The following is a 20,988-nucleotide window of genomic DNA, read 5'->3' on the forward strand; positions in this document are numbered from 1 at the left end:
TACACACTGCACATCTAACACTGACATGGGTGGTGGCAGCTGTGCTGACCATACCACGGCAGTTTGCAGTGCACAAATCAACTCTAGGCTGTTAGCAAAGTCTGTGGGCAGTCTGGGAGAACCAGCTCAACACAAAATTCAATAACTTAAAATTCTAAATTCTCAATAATTAAAAGAAATTTACTATTTTGCAAATTAAATAGAGGGGAAATACCAAATCTAAATTTAGAGAAAATTACTGTAAGGAAAAAAATGTGTCTGTAATTGTACTTCAGATATTTAACAGAGGAATTATTTCCTTTCAACTTGAAATGAATTTATTTTCATACTAATTTACATCCCAAGAAACTGGTTACTTCATCAGAGATACTTTGTCCATTAAAGCAAGTAAATTGTTTTTACTTTGGATGCAAGCTTTAAGGAAAGTTGATGCATTAAAGAAACTACAGTCTATCACAGAAAATGTTTACTGCTTCTTAACTGACCTTCTTGAGCAGTTGGAACCATCCAGGTTGTGGTAGCAGTTGCCTTTTTAACACTTTCCATCTCAGTTTCATCTGTAATTACTTCCAGGGCCCCAAATTCATTGACTCTAAACTGTAAGACAAAACAAATAGCACAGAGCATAGTAAAAATTTACTGGAAGTCTCTTGAAGTATCTGCTATTCAAAATAGTTTTTATATGGTGTCCTCATCACATATTTTCTATGTGTTTCTGCTTATCCTCACGGAATTCAAAACAAGCCGTTCTTGTTTTGATCAAGCCAAATGTACATTCATTTTGACAGCTATAAATATTAATTTGCAATAGATACTGATACAGATGCCTCCAATATCTAACTTACACACACATATTAAAAAAAAAAAAACAGTAACAGAAATTCATGGGAACAACCCCATACCATATGTTTTTCACTGCCAGCAAAATAACACACTCCAGACACCAAGTATTCTTTCTGAGGACAAGGGAGCTGAATGAACATCACACACCAAATGCTTCACAGAGGACAGAAATTTCAGCATCCCCTGAAAACACAGTACTTCTCCACTAAAAAGCACACATAAACAAACATCTCAAGGCAGTTTATGAGGTGTTTAATTACATGCTGAATGTGATATTACTGTCAGCCAGACACAAGGCTCAACAATGCCCCACATGCTGTGCTTACACTGGAGCACTGCGAGTTATAGCCGTCCTGCTGCCAGAAAAGTTTCTTCCCAATGCTGTAGTGATTACAGCACTACCACATGAAAATAATTCTGTTTCCCAGTCACTACTGGTTTGCAGGCCCAGCTGGTGACCTGGGCTTAGCTCAAGGCAGTGCTTTGTCCCTGACGCCTGCTCTGAACAGTGAAGGGGTGCCTCTGCCACAGAGAACAGGTCTTTATCAGTGTGGTGCTCTTACCAACAGCTTTCAACAGGGAAAATTACATCTCAGGGAGTCCTTCAAAGCTCCCTGGCATCCAGCAGAGAGGATATTCCTTGAAGGCCATTGCATGAAGCCTATTTCTTTTTCTCTGGTCAGGCTACTTTACCTCGGGAAAACGAGAACAGGAAAAATTGCCTGGCACTACACTGACCCTTTCTGTGCCTCCAGAAGCTGTTGAACACATCACACCCCCTCACTCTGGACCCTGCCATGGTACAGTACTGAAAATAAGCCATTCTGGCTGCAAGCAAAGGTGATCCCCCATATACACACACATATAAAGTGTGCTTTCACTAATACAGTCCTTCCAGCCCTAAGGAATGTGAACAGGTAAGAAATAAGCTGGGGAGAAGGAAAGGAAGAAGAGGCCCTCACACAGTCATAAGACGTCTGGAGCTAAGATTTTTGCTTGTTATCAGTCAGCTGTGCTCACAACAGATATGAAAGCATGGACAAACTGCTGATAAATCCATCTGGACTGAAACACCATGAGTTCAACTTTGAAAGGCAACCAAATGCACTAAGCACCACGTGCTGATGCTTCAGTTTGTGGAGAGACATTCATGCTGTTCCAACCACAGAAAAGCAGTAGAGTTACTATTCAGAAGAGTCTTACAGCTGACTTACACACTCAGTCTTGTTCCTATTTTGGCTAAGCTCATTTTTGCTATTTGTGCTTTGCTGCCTCTGCAACAGGTGGATGTCAGAGGGAAAATCTTCCTTGCTTTCAAGAGCTCCAACTCTGCAAGAGCTGTCTCACAGCAGGCAAGCTGTGAACATGAGCCAAGACACCTGCAGGTTGCTGCAGCCTACCAGCAGGCTGGGCACAGGGTTACTGAGCAGCTCTTTGAAACACTCTCCCACACCTTCATACAGCGTCAGCCGGAACATCCATGCACCGAAGGTATTTCTGAACAGACCCGGGACACCGAAATACCTGGGATGTGTCTGCAGGGTTCAACCAATGGCCAGCCCTGACACCACACACATGTTCCTCCTCCACTGGGACCTACTGTGGAATGCAAGGACATCCCCCCAGGCAATGCAGTGACCTGCCAGCCCTTCTGGCTCCAGAGGGCTCACTGCTGACAGCCACCAAACAATGGAAGACAGATGACTGCAGGCAAGGCAGCTCCCAGCCACTCTTTCCCTGGAGGCTGTTAACAGCAGCAAGAGCTGAACCATTAAAGAAAAGCTCCTCAAGGAGCTCCTCAAAGCCAGGCACCCATGCTAAGATGGTCTCAGTGATGGGGAGTGACAGCTTGCCACTGCCTTAGCAGGAGGGAGGGCACAACAGTCCAACTGGCACTGCCTCACTGATTACTGTAACTTCTGGTTTTGCCTGCAGCCTTGCCTTTACCAGTGTCAGAGATCTCCAGCTCCTGTTTGGAGGCAAACTTGAATTCATGCCTGCTCTCACTCCCTATTTCCCCAGTGACAGTGTCAGCACTAATGTATACACCAAGCTCTTTGTGGCTAACCAGAACAATACCTCAGACCTGGGAAGTAATACTCTGGTTTTAGCTGGGGAGGAAAGACATGAACAGCTTGTGACAAAGGTTAACTGCTTAAAAACAGGATAAATAGATGTACAAAGCAGCATGCTGCACAAAGTCATCACAGTATAAGAGCTGCCAGAGCAACATGCCAACTAGTGCATGCTGCTGGAAGCATGACAAAAAGGGATCTAGATTAATGGTGGTTTATGTGCCTATGAAAAAAATTCAACACACTTGTAAGCCTCTTCTACTTAGAGTGTAGGCAACAGAAAACCTAAAAGTAAAGGTTTCATCACAATATTTCCTACAAGCCAAAACAGAGCAAGGGCAGTCTTCCCAGGCCTTCCCTAGGTGTCTTGACATTTTAAAATGTCACAGCAGGTGACAGTGCCATGCAGCCAACTTCTGAGGATGGATCCATAGCTTTCTGAGAAGTAAAAACTTGTTTTCAAGTCACAAAACTCCTGAAGTAAACATAAAAATTTGCATTAGATAAAGGGATCTTCAATCTACCTTCATTGCATCAAACAGTGAATCTTGATGTAAACAAAGGCCATAACCAAACACTTAAATAAACTCACAAAAAAGACCAATTTTTGTCACTTCAGTGTTTTAAAGAGAATAAATTATAAGGCTTATTGTGTATAAATTCAATCCACTTGACTTCTGTCAGATGCCTGTTGGCAAATTTAAAGTAATCTCTTAAGGTTATCCTCTGTCCCATGCTATGAAGCCAATGGTCTTAAAAGGTCAGACGGCAACAGAGAAGAGAAGAGAAAGAAACCTCAACAGCTTTCCTGAACAAATTCACATGAAGATAAACAGGAATAAATATAGCATCTGGATAGGAAATTTAAATTCCAATGTTTCATGTACAGGCGAGCAATGAGGGCAAAACCACACATGCTCAAGAAACTGCAATTCTTTTAATGCAAACATATTGTAACTGAGTTGGCAGGAAGAGTCCAGCTGCTAACAGGTAAGTATACAACACAGAGCTTACTCAGCTGCCTTGTCTGCAGCTTCCACAAGGACCATGAACAGTAGCTTCCATTTTTCCACTTAAACATCATTAGAGATTCCTTCCACTCAGAGCTGAGATACATTTTCATGTTCTCGGGAAATGATGCCTTGATATACTAAAAACTTCAGCTTTTATGACTGTCAATTTTATCTCCAGAAAAATTTTCATTCATTCAATAGATAATGAACATACTGAGGGAATCCAAGGCTTAAATAAATAATAATCAAACATTATCAATATTTTCTGAACCATTTCTGTCCATCCACATGCTAAGTTTTTCTACTGGGACCAAAATTACTTTCAATAAACATTTTCCAAAAAATTAAAATTGTTTGAAAATTTACGCTGGACTGAAACAAGTATAAGCCACTAATATGAAGCCTTTGTGTACTACAAGCAATAGTATCACACAAAGTATTTCATAAATGTTTCAGAAGAAGACAGGTTTTCTGTTACCAGTGAACTGAAAGTCCTGAATTTCTTTCTTGAAAAAGTTCCTTTTATATTTTAATTTCCAAGTATTCCTTGTCAGTTTGTACCCATTTTTTCTTAAGCCACATTAACCTATGGATTACATAGCTGTAGTACCCCAACACTTGCTCTCTTGGTATATGATGGAGCAAGGGATTATGTACCTCCTCAAACTCAATTTTATTGTGCTAAGCACATAGTCCTTCTGCTCTTATGAAAACATTCTCCATCTTCTGGCTCAGCCTGTCATTCTTTGCCCACCATGTGCTACGCTGAACCACAGAAATCCCAGGAAACATGACAAAGCATAACTCCAGTGGGTTTAGAGAATTTCCATTTCTAATGGAAGTTCTTTGCCTTATCCTGCTGGCTGGAAGATGCTGTGGTTTTATGTATGGCTTATTGAATGCTAAAAGGGCTTTCAGTTCTCTTTTCCACATTTCATAAAAGTAATCTTGAGCATTTGTCTCTCTGTGGGATGAACAAAAATCGCAAACAATGCAAAATGTTTATCATATTGTAGATTAATTCTTAAAACTCAAACCTGTTGGAAACAAATGCATACAATCTAGTTTCAAATTAAGTCCCCACTGTTACATGTGTCCAGATCAGAGCAACACAGATCAAACTATCAGTGTTTGCTGCTACTTGTGCCCTTTTAATAATGTAAAAGACCCACAGGTATCCAATCAGAATAAAAGCTGCTATTGTTTTATATATGGTAAAATTATTATTTGGGAGGACAGACCAAAAAAACAAAAGGAAGAACAACTGAAGTGCAAGAGGAAAAAAAAAAAGAACAAAACCTCCACATATGTTAATGCAGAGCTTTAAAATAAATTAGAAAAATCAGCCAACACCACCATCTACTGGGCAAGACAAGGACAAAGAGTTCATTGCAATAAAGACAATTGCTGCTGCATTCTGACAGGAACTTCAGCAACAAAACATATCTTGACACCACAACAGTGATTGTGGACACTCTCAGAAGAAATCTGCGAAGTTTTTAATATCCAAAACACAAGTAAATTGAGTAAATGTTCAATACTCTTAATGCCTATGAAGTACCTAAGCTTAAAGTAGCAGGATTCCACAGCAGTTTGTCAAGAGGACTGACACCTGGGACTTCAGTGATACAAGAACCACACTCTGATCTCTAGCTAGCAAAAAGTTATCATCATTCTTGATGTTAATCCCCATTTAGTCACAGTGGTTTCAGTGGGACTCCTCAAATAAATCAGAGCTTTCCTGGCATTTTACAGTCTTTTTAAAGTGAAGGAATTGCCTGTCACCATTGAATTGTCCAACCACATCCTGCTACATGCCAAACTATTTATAACATATTATTGAAGTTGAATAAGTTATTAAATGCCAGAGCTTGTCCATTCAACCAGACCCCTCTTCCCTGTGTGTGTGATACACTCTTTACATGCACAATCACATACTACTTTTTCCACAGAGCCCCTGCCCCAGGCAAGGGCTGAATAGCATTCAGAAAAATGAGGCAGCTGTTGGTATTTTTATACTCTTTCTTCAAGCAGTAAAGCCAGTCTTATTTACTCTACATGGTTTGAAAGCAGAATGACTGTTTATTTTCTTTTTTAAAAAACTCCTATGTACAACAAAGAACACATATCTTAAAAAGCTTTAGGCACTCTAGCAATTACTGTTACAATGCAGTGTAAAGTAACTCCTGAAACAAAATCTCTGTTCTCAGCCACTTACAAAAGAAACAACCTCCCTTTGGTAGCTCTTCATCCTTCTGAGTACTCTGCTCCCAGCTTATTTTAAAGCACTCAGTAAGCATGTGACCCCTTACACTTGCCTCGTCACAAAATTTTGACTCTTTTAGGGGTAGAGAATATTGGGGAAATGTGCTGTTTCTGCACCTGCCAATTCTGCTTCTTCACTCATGAGAAAGGATCCCACCTGCACACTGCTACTCTGCAAATATGGCAAAAGACAAACTTAAGAGGGATCACAGGGAATCTAGACTCCCTAAATCACAGTCAGCAGAAATTAAATTCCTCACCACAACCAAGGGGCAAGGCCAGACCCACTCTCACTGGAAAGATGCTGTCAGCAAGAAAGGCAAGCACTAGCACTTCCACCAGTCTTGGACTGATTTTAAGATGCTTCAGTAACACTGCAATAGGCTAATCCTGAAGTAACAAAGAAGAGAGAACAATTTGCATCCAAAAAGAAAGGGTTTTTTCCTTTCTGGGCAGGCACAAGCAGGAAGGAATTGCTATCAAATTATATCCTTCCAAAAATAAAAAATAATAGGAGCATTCTCTCATCACTGCTGAACAGAAAGCTAAGGTACCATCAGAAAGAGAGACTGACATTTTCCCAGTATATACCAATACCTCAGTCCTATCTGCAGTAATGTTTATCTACTTTATTCTTAGACACTCCTCAGGCTCTTCCAAACCCCCTCCCATCCCACTTCAAGTGCTCAAGAATTATCTCAGTACCAGAGGGCTTCCCACTGATTTCTCTACACTGCAAACTCAGCCTGCCTTATTATCTCCACTTGAGTAGGAAATTGCAGCTAAACAGACTTTCTTAAGGTGACACATAAATCAGCAACAGAGCCAGAAGTCAAGGCCTGCCAAGATGACACTTATTGATCCAGAAGTTGACCTACAAGGCAACCCTGGCTCCGAATTATTTTGGCCAGAGTATTTCTAGATACAAAACACTAATATCTCATGGGAAGCCCAAGCTAGCAAGCAAATAAAAAAATGGCTACCTGCCAAAAATTTGGTTCCAGTGAGTTGTTCAGCATTGCGCAGAAAGCTGCGGTAGAAACAAGTGCGGTGCTAAGCGTTCCTGTGTGGGATTTACCTGCAATAGTCACAAAACTATTCCTTTTCCTTCCTGAAACCCTCTGCCCAGTTGTTTGCAAATTTAACAGCATCTACAGCAAATAGCACAGAAGACTTTGTGGTAAAATTTCATGTGATCATTTAAGACTACCATGAATACACATGAGGGAACCCAAATAAAGATCCAAAGGCAAACCTAAATCCAGCATTTCTTGCTTTTGCAGTTTTAATGATTTTAATAGTGAAATTTCCTTTTTTGGTCTTTCTTTTCTTTACATAAGGTTCACCCATTTTATGACATTGCAAAGTTTTAACCAGAAATCTATGGCAATGAAGCAGAGCAAGAGCTAATTAATTACAGTAGATTGCAACAGAATAAAGTTAATTTCATGTGGAAAGGACCAGGCCACTGGGTAGATCTGCTGGGGCTCACACATGGTCAGAGGAAGTCCCCATCTACCTTGTTTTCTGCTCCCTAGGCTACTCCTTACCACCTTCCCTGAAGGGAACCCATCTTCTCTCTGGAGCAGCACCTTCCCAGTCCCGGCAGTGATTTAACCAGTTACCAGTGATGTTTCCCAGGGACACCACTCTCATGGACCCTCCCTGCCTCTCCAGATTCAAAGTGCAGCCCATGCCACCACGAGAGAACAGGAACAGCCCTGCACTGTAAAAGCAGTGCAATGTTATCGCCCGAGACACTACCCCTGTTTCCATAACAGTGTGAGAAAATAAGTTGTTCTAAAATCATTAATTATTTCAGGCAAGCTGGAACACAACTTCAGAACAGGCAGGTGGAAGGATGCACTTTACTGCTTTGAATTGCTGCAGCACCCCTGTATTCAGAAACACAGCAATCCAAAACACTCTTACCTTCTTGACAGCACTGCTGGAAATACCAAACACCACTGGTCATTATTCCACCATTCATATCCACTACTCTATCAGGTTTCCTGCAATATTTGCTGCCCAACTTTATTTACAGGTTAATTTCTTCATCATTAAATTTTAATTTTTTTTTTCCTTTATGTTCAAGCACAATTTGCAAGCTGGAAATAACCAAAATTCTGTCCACGCAGTTTATAACTGCTCACTTTCCAAACACAGCACTAGAAAATGCATTAAGAAGTACTTCATAAACTTCTGTCACTGCAGTAGGAAGTGACTGTAAATTATTACAGCTTTTCCAATTTAATGAGTATATTTAAATCTTGAAGCCATAGTGTTACTGTGTGCACTCAGCAGAGATTTGAAAAAAAAAGAAAAAAAAAAGAGAAAAAAGAGGAGTGTTTCACATTTACATTCACACCATGCAGAGTAACTGGTAAGCACTGATGTTTTTCAGATGAGCATACATTACTTTGCCTGCCACATGAAGGCATTCTGTAATTTGTAAACTATTTTAAATTCTACTGGAATTCAAGTTTTCTGTTTTATTTAAACATATTGAAAGAACTAATATACAATGCTAAAATTTTTGTTCACAGTCTTCAGTGCATCATACTGTACAATTTTTAATCCTCCCTATTCCCTATGTAATTTGAAATTCTAGCATTTTCCACAACTACTCACTACTTATCTGTCACACAGCATGTTCAAAGCAGTGTTCAAGGAGTGTTAACTATTTTTGCTGAAGATTTTTTTAACAAAGTCTGTATAAGAATGTATTTCCACAGCTTTCTCCAACTACATGTGACAAAACCCTGAGAATTAACAGTGCCCAAACTCATAGGAAAATAACATTTACAGCATTTTACTGGTATAGAAACAGATTCAGGAATAAGAGACTGTGGCATGGCTGAGAACGGAAGCTTGGTATCTGATTTGCTCCCTCATTTTGATTAGACTGGGAAACAACAAAAAGAAATAATCCAAGTATCTATTCCTGATTTAGATGTTCCTCTGTACCATAAGAAAAGTTAAATTTAAGAAATTTAAGAAAATATTGAGAAAAGTTATTTTTAAATGTTTCAAAAACATTGTGCTCTGCTTACAATAGTGTTCTACCAACTTTTCGCCATTCAGGAACTCATATTCACAAAATTTAAGTGGTTCTAAAAAGAATGGTTGCTCATATATATTTGCCTGATAACCCCAGGCTTGATTTTAATAAAGCACACAAGAAAAGAGATTTCTTAAAACATGCATACGTTAAAATAAGCATGACACTTCATCATGCAAGCAGTAAAGACAAGCAAATGCTATATTATTTATACAACTAAAAATAAGGACTTCAATTAGGTAACTCCCTAAAATGTTGATATCAAAAAGCAGCATTTCAATATTTTGGTATAGGTTTAACTTATTATGCTGATATAATACAGTTTACCAAATCTGACTGTTCAATTTCTCCAAACATTTTAAGAAAGAAAAGATTAAACGTGAGAAATTAAGCAATACATTGTCTACAATGGATATTTAAGCTATCGCTTACTATTTGTTAAAAAAGTGACTCAGATTACTCTAATCTATTACCAAGCTGCAAAACTAGAACATTTGTGTTTAAGTATCTTGCTATTACAGGGTTTTCATCAGATTTTTCAAGTGCATTTCAATGCACAATACACAACAATGGTTTGATGCCTTTAATGGAACAAGTCTATTACAATTTTTGAAAGACACACACAAGCTTACATTAAGTAAGTGCTATGTAAGGTCATTTTCTTTAGGTTCAGGACACAATGTAAAATACTCTGTGACCAAGAGAGTTCAGGTAAATAATCCTCATTAAACCCATTCTGAGAATTCCACATAGAGCATACCATATCTTCCATGATCACATTTACAATTTCAAGTGATTAGTCACCATTTTAACCATCACTATTTAGAATCAGTCTTGAAAGAGGAGTCATTACCATTATCATAAAAGCTTAAAAGTCCTTACTATTTTAACAGCTCAATTTGGTTTTGGTATCTGTGTGAACACCTAGTCTCTCACTGAATCTTGATGTTCCCCTGTACAGTGACCTTCTTGGAATAATTCTACATTGTTAGAAAATATTCTTCCTTCAGTCAGTCTTAAAATAGCTCCATTTCAATTTCATCCCTTTCATCCCTTCAACCCCTTGCTTTTGTAGCTAACAAAATGCAAACCAGCAAACAACCCCCCAAATAATAACCCAAAAAGGAGCTGCCTGGCCAATACTCTGTATATTGCACCATTCTGGGCAGACTACTATTGCATCTCTGAATGCACCTCCCCTAATGCTTGGACCAAAGAAAGAATCTCTGTCCAAAAATCAAATATGTATGTTTCCAAATTATAATAAATAAATTTTAAAAACAAACAAATACCCAAACAAACAAACAAACAAAAACAACAACAACAACAAAAAAAGCAACCAAAAGAGCAGCCTTAAAATAAAGCTCATGCTTTCCTGAAAACAACATAGTTAAGAATCATCTATATGATTTCTTGAAGTTACCCTTAGCTACCTCCCAGCTCCTTTCCCTCACTTCTTCCCATGGAAACCTTTCAGTTCCTCTACTCATTAGTGACTAACTTTGCTTCAGTTTTGTACAACATAGGATAGCCACAATTGAAAAAAGGACAAACCAGTGATTTATATGAGATTATTATATTTTCCTGCACTGTTCCCTTTTGTATTGCACAAACACTGCAACACTATGGTTCCCTTTCACACAATGTTGCATATTAAAATAGAAAGAAATTTTGAAAGCCTGGACTTAAAATACAGAACTGTTCAGGGATGTGGAAGCTTATCACAGCTTTGGCTATCATCATCACTATGACATGATGAAGTCTGAAATCCTGAAAGAAGGCAGAGAAACAAATAATGAAGCAGCAGCCCTGGACTTCAGAAGAGGTGTATGTTTTCTTGTTCAGAGATCTGCTTGGCAGGATCATACAGGACACTGTTCTAAAGGGTAATAGGCCCAGGAAATAGGTCTCTCTCTCTCCAAGGATGTCACACCAGGAGAATGAGGCATGTCAATGTGCAAGAAGTTAGGCAAATGTGGATGAAGGCCAACTTGAATGAACCAGGGACTCCTGACTTAGTTCAAAAAGGAAAAGGAGGTAAGCAGAACATGGAAAAGGAAACTTCACAGACAAGGTATGTAGTGATATTGCTGTAGTGTACAGTCATGGAATTAGGAAATCCAAAACTCAGCCAGAGAATAAACTAGCAAAGGGAACAAGAAAGGCTTCTCTATGAGTACAGGCAGGAAAAGTAAATTATGAAATTGAAGAGAACGGCTGATGAACTGAAGGGCAGGGTTGCTGGTCTATCTAGACCTCAATAAGCTGAAGAAGACGGGCTAGCAAGATGCCATGAAGGTCCACCAAAGCAGGCACTAGGCCCTGCACCTGGAACAGAGCCTCTCTGTGCACTAGTTCAGAGCAGGGGCTGACTATGTGAGAGCAGCTTTGCAGAAAAGCTGTGAGCTGAACATGAGTCAGCAATGTGCCCTGGCAGCAAAGGTGGCCAGGAGCACCCCAGGCTACCTGAGCAAGAGGGCAGCCAGCAGGGCAGGGGAACACACCATTCACCTCCAGTGAATACTGATGTGCCTGCTAGGAGAAAGGCACTCTCACACTGCAGCAAGTCCACCAAACCAGGTACAGGTTGTGGCAGATGACATGCAAGAAGCTGAGTGAATCCATTTGCTCAGTCTTAAGAACAGAGGAGAGATTTTACTGCACTCTTCCAGCAGTTAATGGGAGGATATAGAGGGGATGGAGCCAGGTTCTTCTCAGATGTGCAGGGGAGAAGGACAAGAGGCAGCAGGCATAAGCTACAAAAGGAGAAATTTCAACAAAGTATCCATAAAAGGAAAAAAATTACTATGAGTGTAGAAAAATGCTGGAACAAGTCACCCAGAGAGACTGTGGTATCTCCAGTCCTGCAGATAACCAAATCCTGAGCAACCTGATCTAACCCGCCCTGAGGCCTGGGATACTCAGTCTGGGTGATGGCCTGAAGTCCTCTGCAAAGAAAATTATTCTGTACATTTATTCTACTGTTCTGTGACTAAAAGCAAAAATTCAGACAGGCCCACAAAACAGACAAACGACCTAACACCAACACAAAAACACATTCACAACATGTATGTCCCAAATTTCAAACATTTTTTTAAATTTTTACTTCAACAATAGAAATCCTATCAGATACCAAAAGATAAAAATTTGTTTTAAATGCCACATATTTTCTTGTGAGATTCCTTTCAAAATATAAACTACAAGCAAAACACATTAGTTTTAATTATACAAAAATATTGACTTTAATCAAGAGGAAATAGGTACAGGACAATCTCTAATATCAAAATTGCAAGCACAGCAAATGATACCTTCTGACGACAGATAAATAAAAAGAAACTGAAAACAAAAGAGTTGTGATTCACTTCAGGAAACTCAACTGGTGTGAGAAATGTAAGCAAAATTACTACTCTGATATAATTCAAATGTCTAAACTGAAACTGGTTCAGAAGCACTCACTTTATTCATCTTTCTAGGCACCCACATGACAAAAGCATAGCAAAAATAAACTATTTTTAGAAATAAAAAGACCTAAGAATGTAGGACTGTGAGAGTCAATAACAGTATGAAAATTCTTAGTGATACAGTAATATAATGTTCAAAGTGGACTGCATTTTCACACTTTTGAGATTTCTTTGGGATTTTGTGCATTTGATTAATTCTGTCTGTATAGTGAGGCAGTGCTAATTTATGCCTTCCTACAGGGATGACGGCTGTCTGTGCCAGCACCACAAACTGAATCAAGAAACTCCAGAGCTAAAACCTAACAGGCTACAGTCTCTTAACTCAGAACTGCAGATTCATGTTTTATTCATAAAAGCAGATACCTACACACCAGCTTTTCAAATGCATCCTTTTGTCATTTAACATTTTTATTGAAAAAATTACATATCTTACCTTTAGGTCACTTCCTGGCAAAGTACCTATGCCATCCTTCCAGTCCATTGCACTAAACACATCAAACTCCTGACCATTTCCACTAGACGCAGATTCATTCATGATGCATGTACTGGAAAAAAAAAGAAAAAGGTTATCTGAAAATTCTGTAAGTGGTTTAATGCTTATATCATCAGGTCTTTCTTCTAATGCATTTCACAGATTTGTATCAAATGCTTCCCTCTGCACACTGGCAACATGGACAACTGATGACAAGGCTGATAATATACATGATGTAATGAAAGTAAGGGGAAATCTTTCTGAAACTTTGAAAATAATGCCTGTTTCACACACTAGGAGGCAATGGGGCTGTACTGGAGAGAAAAGAAAAATTTCAAACTGCAAATAAATTGACATGAGGAAAACATGTCAAGTACATTTAAAAACATCTGTTCTAGGAAAGGCAAGACATGACTGCATGCCTCTAATAAATACACTAAGCACTGATTAGCAGAACTGGATTTCCTTAATATTGGATAGCATGCTGATGTGAATGCTTTACCCAAGTTCAAATTAAAATTTCAAAATTAATTTGAAACTGTCAGTTTCCTGGTCTGACTCAGGACACTTGAATATTCTTCATCTGTTTCTATAAATATAAATTTTGAATTGTATTTGTTAAAACTTATTTCCATCTTAGAGAAGCACACCAGAGAAACCTACTGCTTTGCAAGACTTGACTTTACTGGATCCCTCTGTTTCAGAACAGTGAGTGGAGAGAATATAATGTTAGCCTTCAAAAATAGTGCATCTGGACATCCCTTTCTGTGATAAAGAATTCGCACAAGCAACAGAAGTAGATTGCATTTGCCTCTGACCCCCGGCTTCAGCTCACCACTTGTCACCATCAGTTGCACTGAACTGCAAGTGTTTCTAGCAGCCAGTTGTGAGTGCCACCAACTTCTTCCTTTCCCCTTCTCACAAACCCAGCAATCTTTAATCTGTGGCCTGGCACCTAATTCACTATTTGTGCAATGTGGAATCTGACTTAATAATTTTGTTTCTGAAGAACGGCCGCACTATGCCTAGCAGCTGAAATAATCTGTGGCAAAATTAGCTGTCATTGTTTGTGAACTATTAGCAAAACCTCACTACTTTTGAAATTTGCAGTTTCTGAACTTTTTGGAATGTAAACTCTCTGAACTTTTAAACTAATACTTTTTAAGCCTCATACCCCATCTGGAGACTGCAAACTTTTGCTGCAAGTATCAGTATTTGAAAATAAAATAGATAGAGAACTTCCTCAAAGTTTAACCTTGTTTTCTAAAGCCTAATTTCTAACTTAGGTCCCACTCTGAATCTGCAAATACTTTCTGGAGATCTTGACTTTTCACAAAAAAAAAAAACCCAAAAAACCCAAACAAACAAAAAAACAACCAACCAAACAAAAAGGTGCTATTTGCTCATTCCAATAACAGAAAAAGATGCAAACCAAGCAGAAGTAAACTCTGGTCATCTAGAAGCGTTTTATTGAAAGGTTGAGGAGAAAAAGTTTGAAGTTTGAAGTAAGAAGAACCAAATGATTCAATGTGTCTTTCCCACCTTTAGGTAATTCTCTGTGAGAAATTATTGAAAACCATAACAAAAAGGAACAAAAATTAACTCAATTTAGTTGCATGAAAAATAATTGAATTTACATTGTATTCATCAGAAAAACAGTATCAATCACTGTAACATCCCCACTACAGACACATACTAGTTTGGTTTGGGGTACACAATTTGAACTCCCTTCATTTCTCCTTGGTTTCCTCTTCATTTCTAGCAGAAGTGAGGAACACCTTTCTCCATGAGTTCTTTCATTATACTACAGCAACTACACAGTTATCAACAAGATAACAGAAGCTGGACCTGAGTCAGTATCCACTGCTAAGAGTAAAAGCCTTTGCGTTCCCCTTTATTTCACAAGGTAGGCAGGGCTCACAGAACGCTTTTTGAGCAAACCTCATGTTTTTCGCATGACAAGTTTGAAGTGAGAAGAACCAAATGATTAAATGTGTCTTTCCCACCTTTAGGTAATTCTCTGTGAGAAAGTATTGAAAACCATTACAAAAATGTACAAAAATTCATTTTATAAAACATCAATAAATCTAAACAAATTCAGTGCAAACTAAGAAGAAATTCCCCAAAGCCAGAGATCTCATCTTTTACAATCCCAGGCAAATCCACCACCCTACCTCAGGGCAAGCTCCTGCAGCACAACTTGGGATCTCTGCTTGATCTGAGTATCAGGTACGACTGCAAATCAATTCAAGCAGGCTTGAGCAAACTGAACCGCAGCACAGTGGCAGAGGCACAGGCCTTCCCTCAAGAACACAAGACCCAAGCTGCTAAGGAGTAGCTAAAAAATGGGATCTCTCCAGGCACCCGTGAAGGTTTAAGGACACAAAACATGCTGGTTCAAGCACATTGGTGGAACAAGCTCCCCAGGATTAGCCTGGCTAAGCAAACACAAAGCTGTGCTCTGCATTAACTGAAGTCTCTAAGTAATCTTAAATTATCATTCTATTTAGAGGACACTTCACTCAACCCTCCTGTGGTTTATTACAGAAAACATGATCCAATGATTTCTGCAGAAGGTATGACAGAAGTTGGGAGAAGACTTGGAAGGCTGTGGAGAAATGCTACCTCTCAGCAGCTGCTGTACCACAGAGCAAGGAGCATTGGACAGCACAGCTGCTCCATCAGATGCTGCCATCTCCCATAGTGCCACTCCCATTACAGACACGAAAATTACTTGGGGGCTGGGAAGCTGAAAGAGTCTAGCCTACTTAGGCAGGGAGCAAACCATGAAAGGTAATGAAAAATTGGTAACAGAAATGTTCAGGGCATACTTGTCTCAAGAAAACATACAAATTCTGACTTAATTGCACATAAGAAACTTTCCTCAGGTAACAAGCAGCAATAATGATACATTCTGGAGATGTCTAAAGACATTCATTATTGCTTTCCTTTTGAAATTAACTCAACGTCAAAGGCACAATCTGTGTATGTTTCACATTCTGCAGCCTTCAGAAGTGTTCTTGGTGGGAATGAAAAGGTCATAGGGCAACACAGATAGAAATTAATTTACAAAAAGGAATCACTTTTAACAAAGTATCTGTTTCCAGCTTTGTTGACTTTGAACAGATGAAAGATAGGCCCATATCCCTCTAGTAATGATAGCAAGAAACAAGATACAGACCAGTAAAATTGTTACAGCACCACGGTACTAAAAAAGAAAGAACTCATTGCAATAGCTACATCTAAATCTCAGAACAAAGAAAACTAAAGAATGTCTTATCTACACCTTTAATTTTTTTGTTTTTAATGCTCTGATGTAGTTCTTTGAACTAGTATAACTCCTTCTATAATGATTTCATCTGGTATCATTTCTGCTACGGCACTGCCAGAAAAGTAGTAAAAATACTAGACGAATAAGGGGCCTGTCAGTGAATGCCACCTAATGTGAAGGAAAGGACATAATAGTAAGTACTTGGAGCAGTCGTCTTCCAAAAGCATCTCCAGAATCTGCCTTTAGGGATGTAACTACCTCAGTTCTCACAGCCGTAGGAGAAGTGTGCTGCATATTAATATTTCAACATTAACTTTGTTTCAGACATATGTAATAAAGCCACTAAAATAAACAAGCACATTTAATAAGATTAAGATACATCCTTTAGAAAAACCTTCATTTTTACCAACAGGTTCAATGATAAATGTGCACTTCACAGAGGAGACTACTGAGAATAACAGCACTAAAAATTAGATAGTTTCCTCTGGTGAGAGACTGTCTAAAGATATAAAGCAAAGAAGCAGGACAGAATATGCCAATTAGACTTACAAGTAGTTTTTGAAGTAATTATAGGGTTATGTAGTGAGTACATCAGAAAGTAGTAACAGGAGTCTTCCTTCCAGTCAGTGCTTTAAAAAACGACCTGACCCCTACCCGAATTTTTAACATCTGAGATGCTAACTGTGAAATGCCTGTATGATTTCTAACCAGTGGGGTCAACTCAATACTGGTCACTGGGCAGCAGAAAGAGTTCAGCAGTAAAGCCACCAGTCATCATTGCAAGACTTGTATAACATGTCTGCACTAACTTGTCATTTCTTCTTATGCATCTCTGTGTATTTCTATTTGCACTTTTGAGGATTTCTGTAGCTGCCACGACAAGACAGCCTAGCAGATTTTCCCCATACTGATCCTCTCCCCAGCTGATAACTCCTATGAGGAGACCCAAAACTGGGAACACAGACCCAGAGGAGATCACAGCAAGTGACACCAAGAGTGAGTTTCAAAGGAAAAAGAGATCCCAAGAGAGACAATATCCTTCTACAGGCAAGCCATGGTCCCTCTTCCGCACTGGACTGGGTGACACCAGCATCGATGGATGTTCAGAAACAAAGGCAACAGGTTAGCATTTTTGTCCTCATATTGTATACATTTACTTTGGACATCTCCAAGGCTGCCTGGTGTAGAACTCATGAGCTATAAGGGCACATTTTCCCATATCCAGTAAATAAGGAAAACAAAGTGGATCTGAAGGGAACAACTCTGTGTACCAGAGCTGCAAATACACCAACTTCTAGACACCAGGGACAAGTGGATACTCAGCTTAGTTTTATTTAACATGTAAGAATGTGAATATTACCAGCACTGACTTGTTACACTCCCAAAGCCACATGAAGCAGAACTACTCCATGCAATGTAAGTTCCCTATATTTGACAACAGTAGTGAGTTCGAGCTTCATGACAGCAAAAGCAAAGCCAATTGACTGTAAACCCACTGGGGTGAGCCTTGCTTCTCTCTTCACAGTCCTCTCTTTGAGCTGGGCACATCTCACACTTGGCCTCTTTCTCACCCTTCATATTTTTGCACCAGACTCTTCACTTACAGAAAAACAACCACAACAGGAACAGTGCAGGAAATGGTAAAATTCTTTGATGCTACCCACCACATTTTAATATGTGTTTTTTCTTGTACTGTTTAAAGGTTTAATTATTTTAATATTTCACTAAAAGAAGTATTTTCAGATACCCATTTTCCTCAAAAATCTTATTTTTCATTGTTTGGAAACTGCTAGTTCTGCCATGTTTCTATTCTCTGTGTTGAAAAGTTGTTTGAGCAAATGTCACTATTTTGCCTGTTGCTCTTGAAGTTTATTACAAGCAAGGTATTTTAAAGATGAGATATAGCTTTTATATGTATTCACAAAGGGACACAGCTTAAAATTCTTGGCCACTCAAAGGCTTGCAACAGGAAAAGGACCAGAGTTCCTATTGATGATGTCCCCTTAGCATTATTTACTCTTTTTTATCTGTTGCTACTCTTCTGACTACTAGATGCTCCACGTCTACTCTGTATGTTCACTCCTGTTTCCCAATATTTTGGCTTTAAACCTTTTTCCTACAGGAAGAATATGACCACAAAAGCATTGAAAAATACTGTGAAGCCTGGGTCTGCACCAGGGCTTAAAGGAGGTTCATGCTGTCCTCATCCGAGTCTGGTCTCTGTCAGCAAGGTAACACAGTTATTGCTGTACCATTGCTGGAGACTGGGTAACAATTACACACAGCCTTCATCTACTGCCTCATTTTCAAATATCCACAAGACACTACAATAATAGTTACCCAATACCAAAGCTATTGTGTCATCTAATGAAACTTACCACTGACAGCCTTTCCTTGTTTATAAACAGCCTGTACCTCACACTAGAAAAGTATTTCCTCTGCAAAGCTTTCATGGTTCCCTTATTTCTGCTATTGTCCATGCAGGCCTGAGTGGAGATTCAACCTACTCAGATAGTAAGAGTTGTACACAACAACTTGGAAATCCTGTGTCTTAAATCCTCTTAAGTGCTTGAACCAGGCACAGAAAGTTACAAACAACTTCTCTGTTTATTTGTTCCTTCTTCCTTCCCCTATGAAGACACTGCCTGCACTGAATCTTCACACCTCCTATCACCTGACCTGTTTCAAATTGTTATTTCCTACCCAAAGTTAATTCAATATACATCTGAGCATCCCTTTTGTCTGACTCATGCCCACCTCTTCCTCATCTGTCAGTTATTATCAGCTCCCATAAGCTCTACTGTTCATAAATGATTAGCTCACCTTTTCTAGCTCCTAAATACATGCAGCAGGTTACTAGCTCCTAAATACATGCAGCAGGTTACTGCATTTATAGACTTTCCCTTCTCCCCCATTCATAAAGAGCTGCTGGCATCTCCCATTGTGATGAGCAGTCCTACTACTGGAGCACTAACAAGCTATGACTACACACATGCTACTGCTTTCTTCAGTAAGGCTCATGCCAGCTCATCACTGATTCCTCACACCCATCACTCACAATCCATCATCCTCCCTACCAGCAGTATCAAAAAACAGATGAGACTAAATTCAACAGCCCACTAAAACTCAACCATCTCTCTTCACAGAACAGGTGATGCCAAAAAAACCCTCAACAAGTTAGAGGAAAAGAAGTCATCACAAGTGCTTGAAACTTTTAAAGTAATACTCTAAAAAACCTCAGTAAACTGAAGGGAAAACACACACCACAAACTAAACCACAGTACATTACCAACCAGAGTTCATTGTCCAACTGACAAGAAGGACCATCCAAGAGGATTGCTTCAGCCACCTTCACTAGAGCACCAGTTCAGGAGACCAACTGGGCCACAGCCAAAGCTGCTGAAGTCTCACCGGGAAATAACGCCTACCCGGCACCACCCGGATAAAAGCGGAAAACTCTGCTGCCTTCAGCCACTACTTTCAGGGAGTTTCTCTCGTACAGATGTTCATCATACAGACTTCTGGGAACGTGGTAACTTTCTTGGTAAAAAGCATTGGTTCCTGAACAGCTTTAAGATTTGCACTAAGAAAACTGTGTTACAATCCTGAGCACAGACTATTTCCTAAAATGATATAGGCTGAACTTTTTATATCATGAGCTTTATGCTCACCACCTGATTTTTAGCACCCACGACCGAGCATCCATTCATGAGTAGAAACAGCAAAAATGATCGGTTCAGTGCCACTCAACTATACGGAAGAAATAAAGAAAATAGAACAAAACTGAAAACGTAACTCCCGCTGCCTTTCGCCGTAAAGCTTTTACACCGCGCTGCTGAAGCACAGGTAATTAAATGACACGGAAGAGGCCGTGACCCTCACGCCCCGGGGGGAGGCTGCCGCATCTCCAGGGGCCTCCTAACGCGCGCACCGCTCCTCGAGCCTGAAAACCGCGGGGCTCCCGCCGCGCTCCCGAGCGGGACAAGCGGCACGGCCGCAGGGCGCGCCCCCCGCCGCTCCCGCGCAGGCCGAGCCCCCGGCGGGGCCCGCCCGGAGCCGCTGCCCGCCCGCTGTCCCTGCGCCCGGCGCGGCGGAGCGCGGCGGCGGCCGGAACGCTGCGGCGAGGCCCGGCGGGCGCGGCCGCCGCTCCCCGCGCCGGCAGCCCGCGGCCTACCAGCAGAGGTCCCTCCTTGGCCAGTTTTGCGGCGTGTTTTTGCTGCACTTGAAACTTTCTGGAGAAAACCCGGGCTCAGGTCCGCGTCTTCCCCAGGCTCGGGCAGAACCGCCGAGACAAAAGCGCCCGCCCGGCTCCTGGGGAGGAGCGCTCGGGGAAAGCGGTTTTCGAGTCTCTCCCTTTCCCTCCCGAATTTGCCTTTTTATCCTTCGCCCCCGCCCCGGGCAATTAAACAGAGCGGGGGAAGAGTGCCCCCCTGCCCCGGCGAGGGGGCGGCGGTGGGGGCGAGCGCGGTGCGGGCGGGGGTGGGAGAGGAACTGGGTGTTAAGTGTTCCTGAGGAAGTTGCACAACG

General features: G+C 40.4%; 1 protein-coding gene across 6 annotated transcripts in view; it reads right to left on the reverse strand.

Moving 5' to 3' along the window:
- L3MBTL3 (L3MBTL histone methyl-lysine binding protein 3) overlaps positions 1–20,988 on the reverse strand; it is a 78,634-nt gene that overhangs the window by 55,250 nt on the left and 2,396 nt on the right. For all 6 annotated transcript variants that reach the window (XM_036404552.2, XM_036404551.2, XM_036404554.2 and 3 more), the window contains exons 2-3: positions 13,152–13,263; positions 486–597 (exon numbers count right to left, since the gene is read on the reverse strand). In XM_036404552.2, the coding sequence (XP_036260445.1) occupies positions 486–597; positions 13,152–13,263 (224 nt within the window). The remainder of the gene's footprint in view (positions 1–485; positions 598–13,151; positions 13,264–20,988) is intronic.

This window comes from Molothrus ater, chromosome 3 (assembly GCF_012460135.2).
Source record: "Molothrus ater isolate BHLD 08-10-18 breed brown headed cowbird chromosome 3, BPBGC_Mater_1.1, whole genome shotgun sequence".
Classification (NCBI taxonomy): Eukaryota; Metazoa; Chordata; class Aves; order Passeriformes; family Icteridae; genus Molothrus; species Molothrus ater.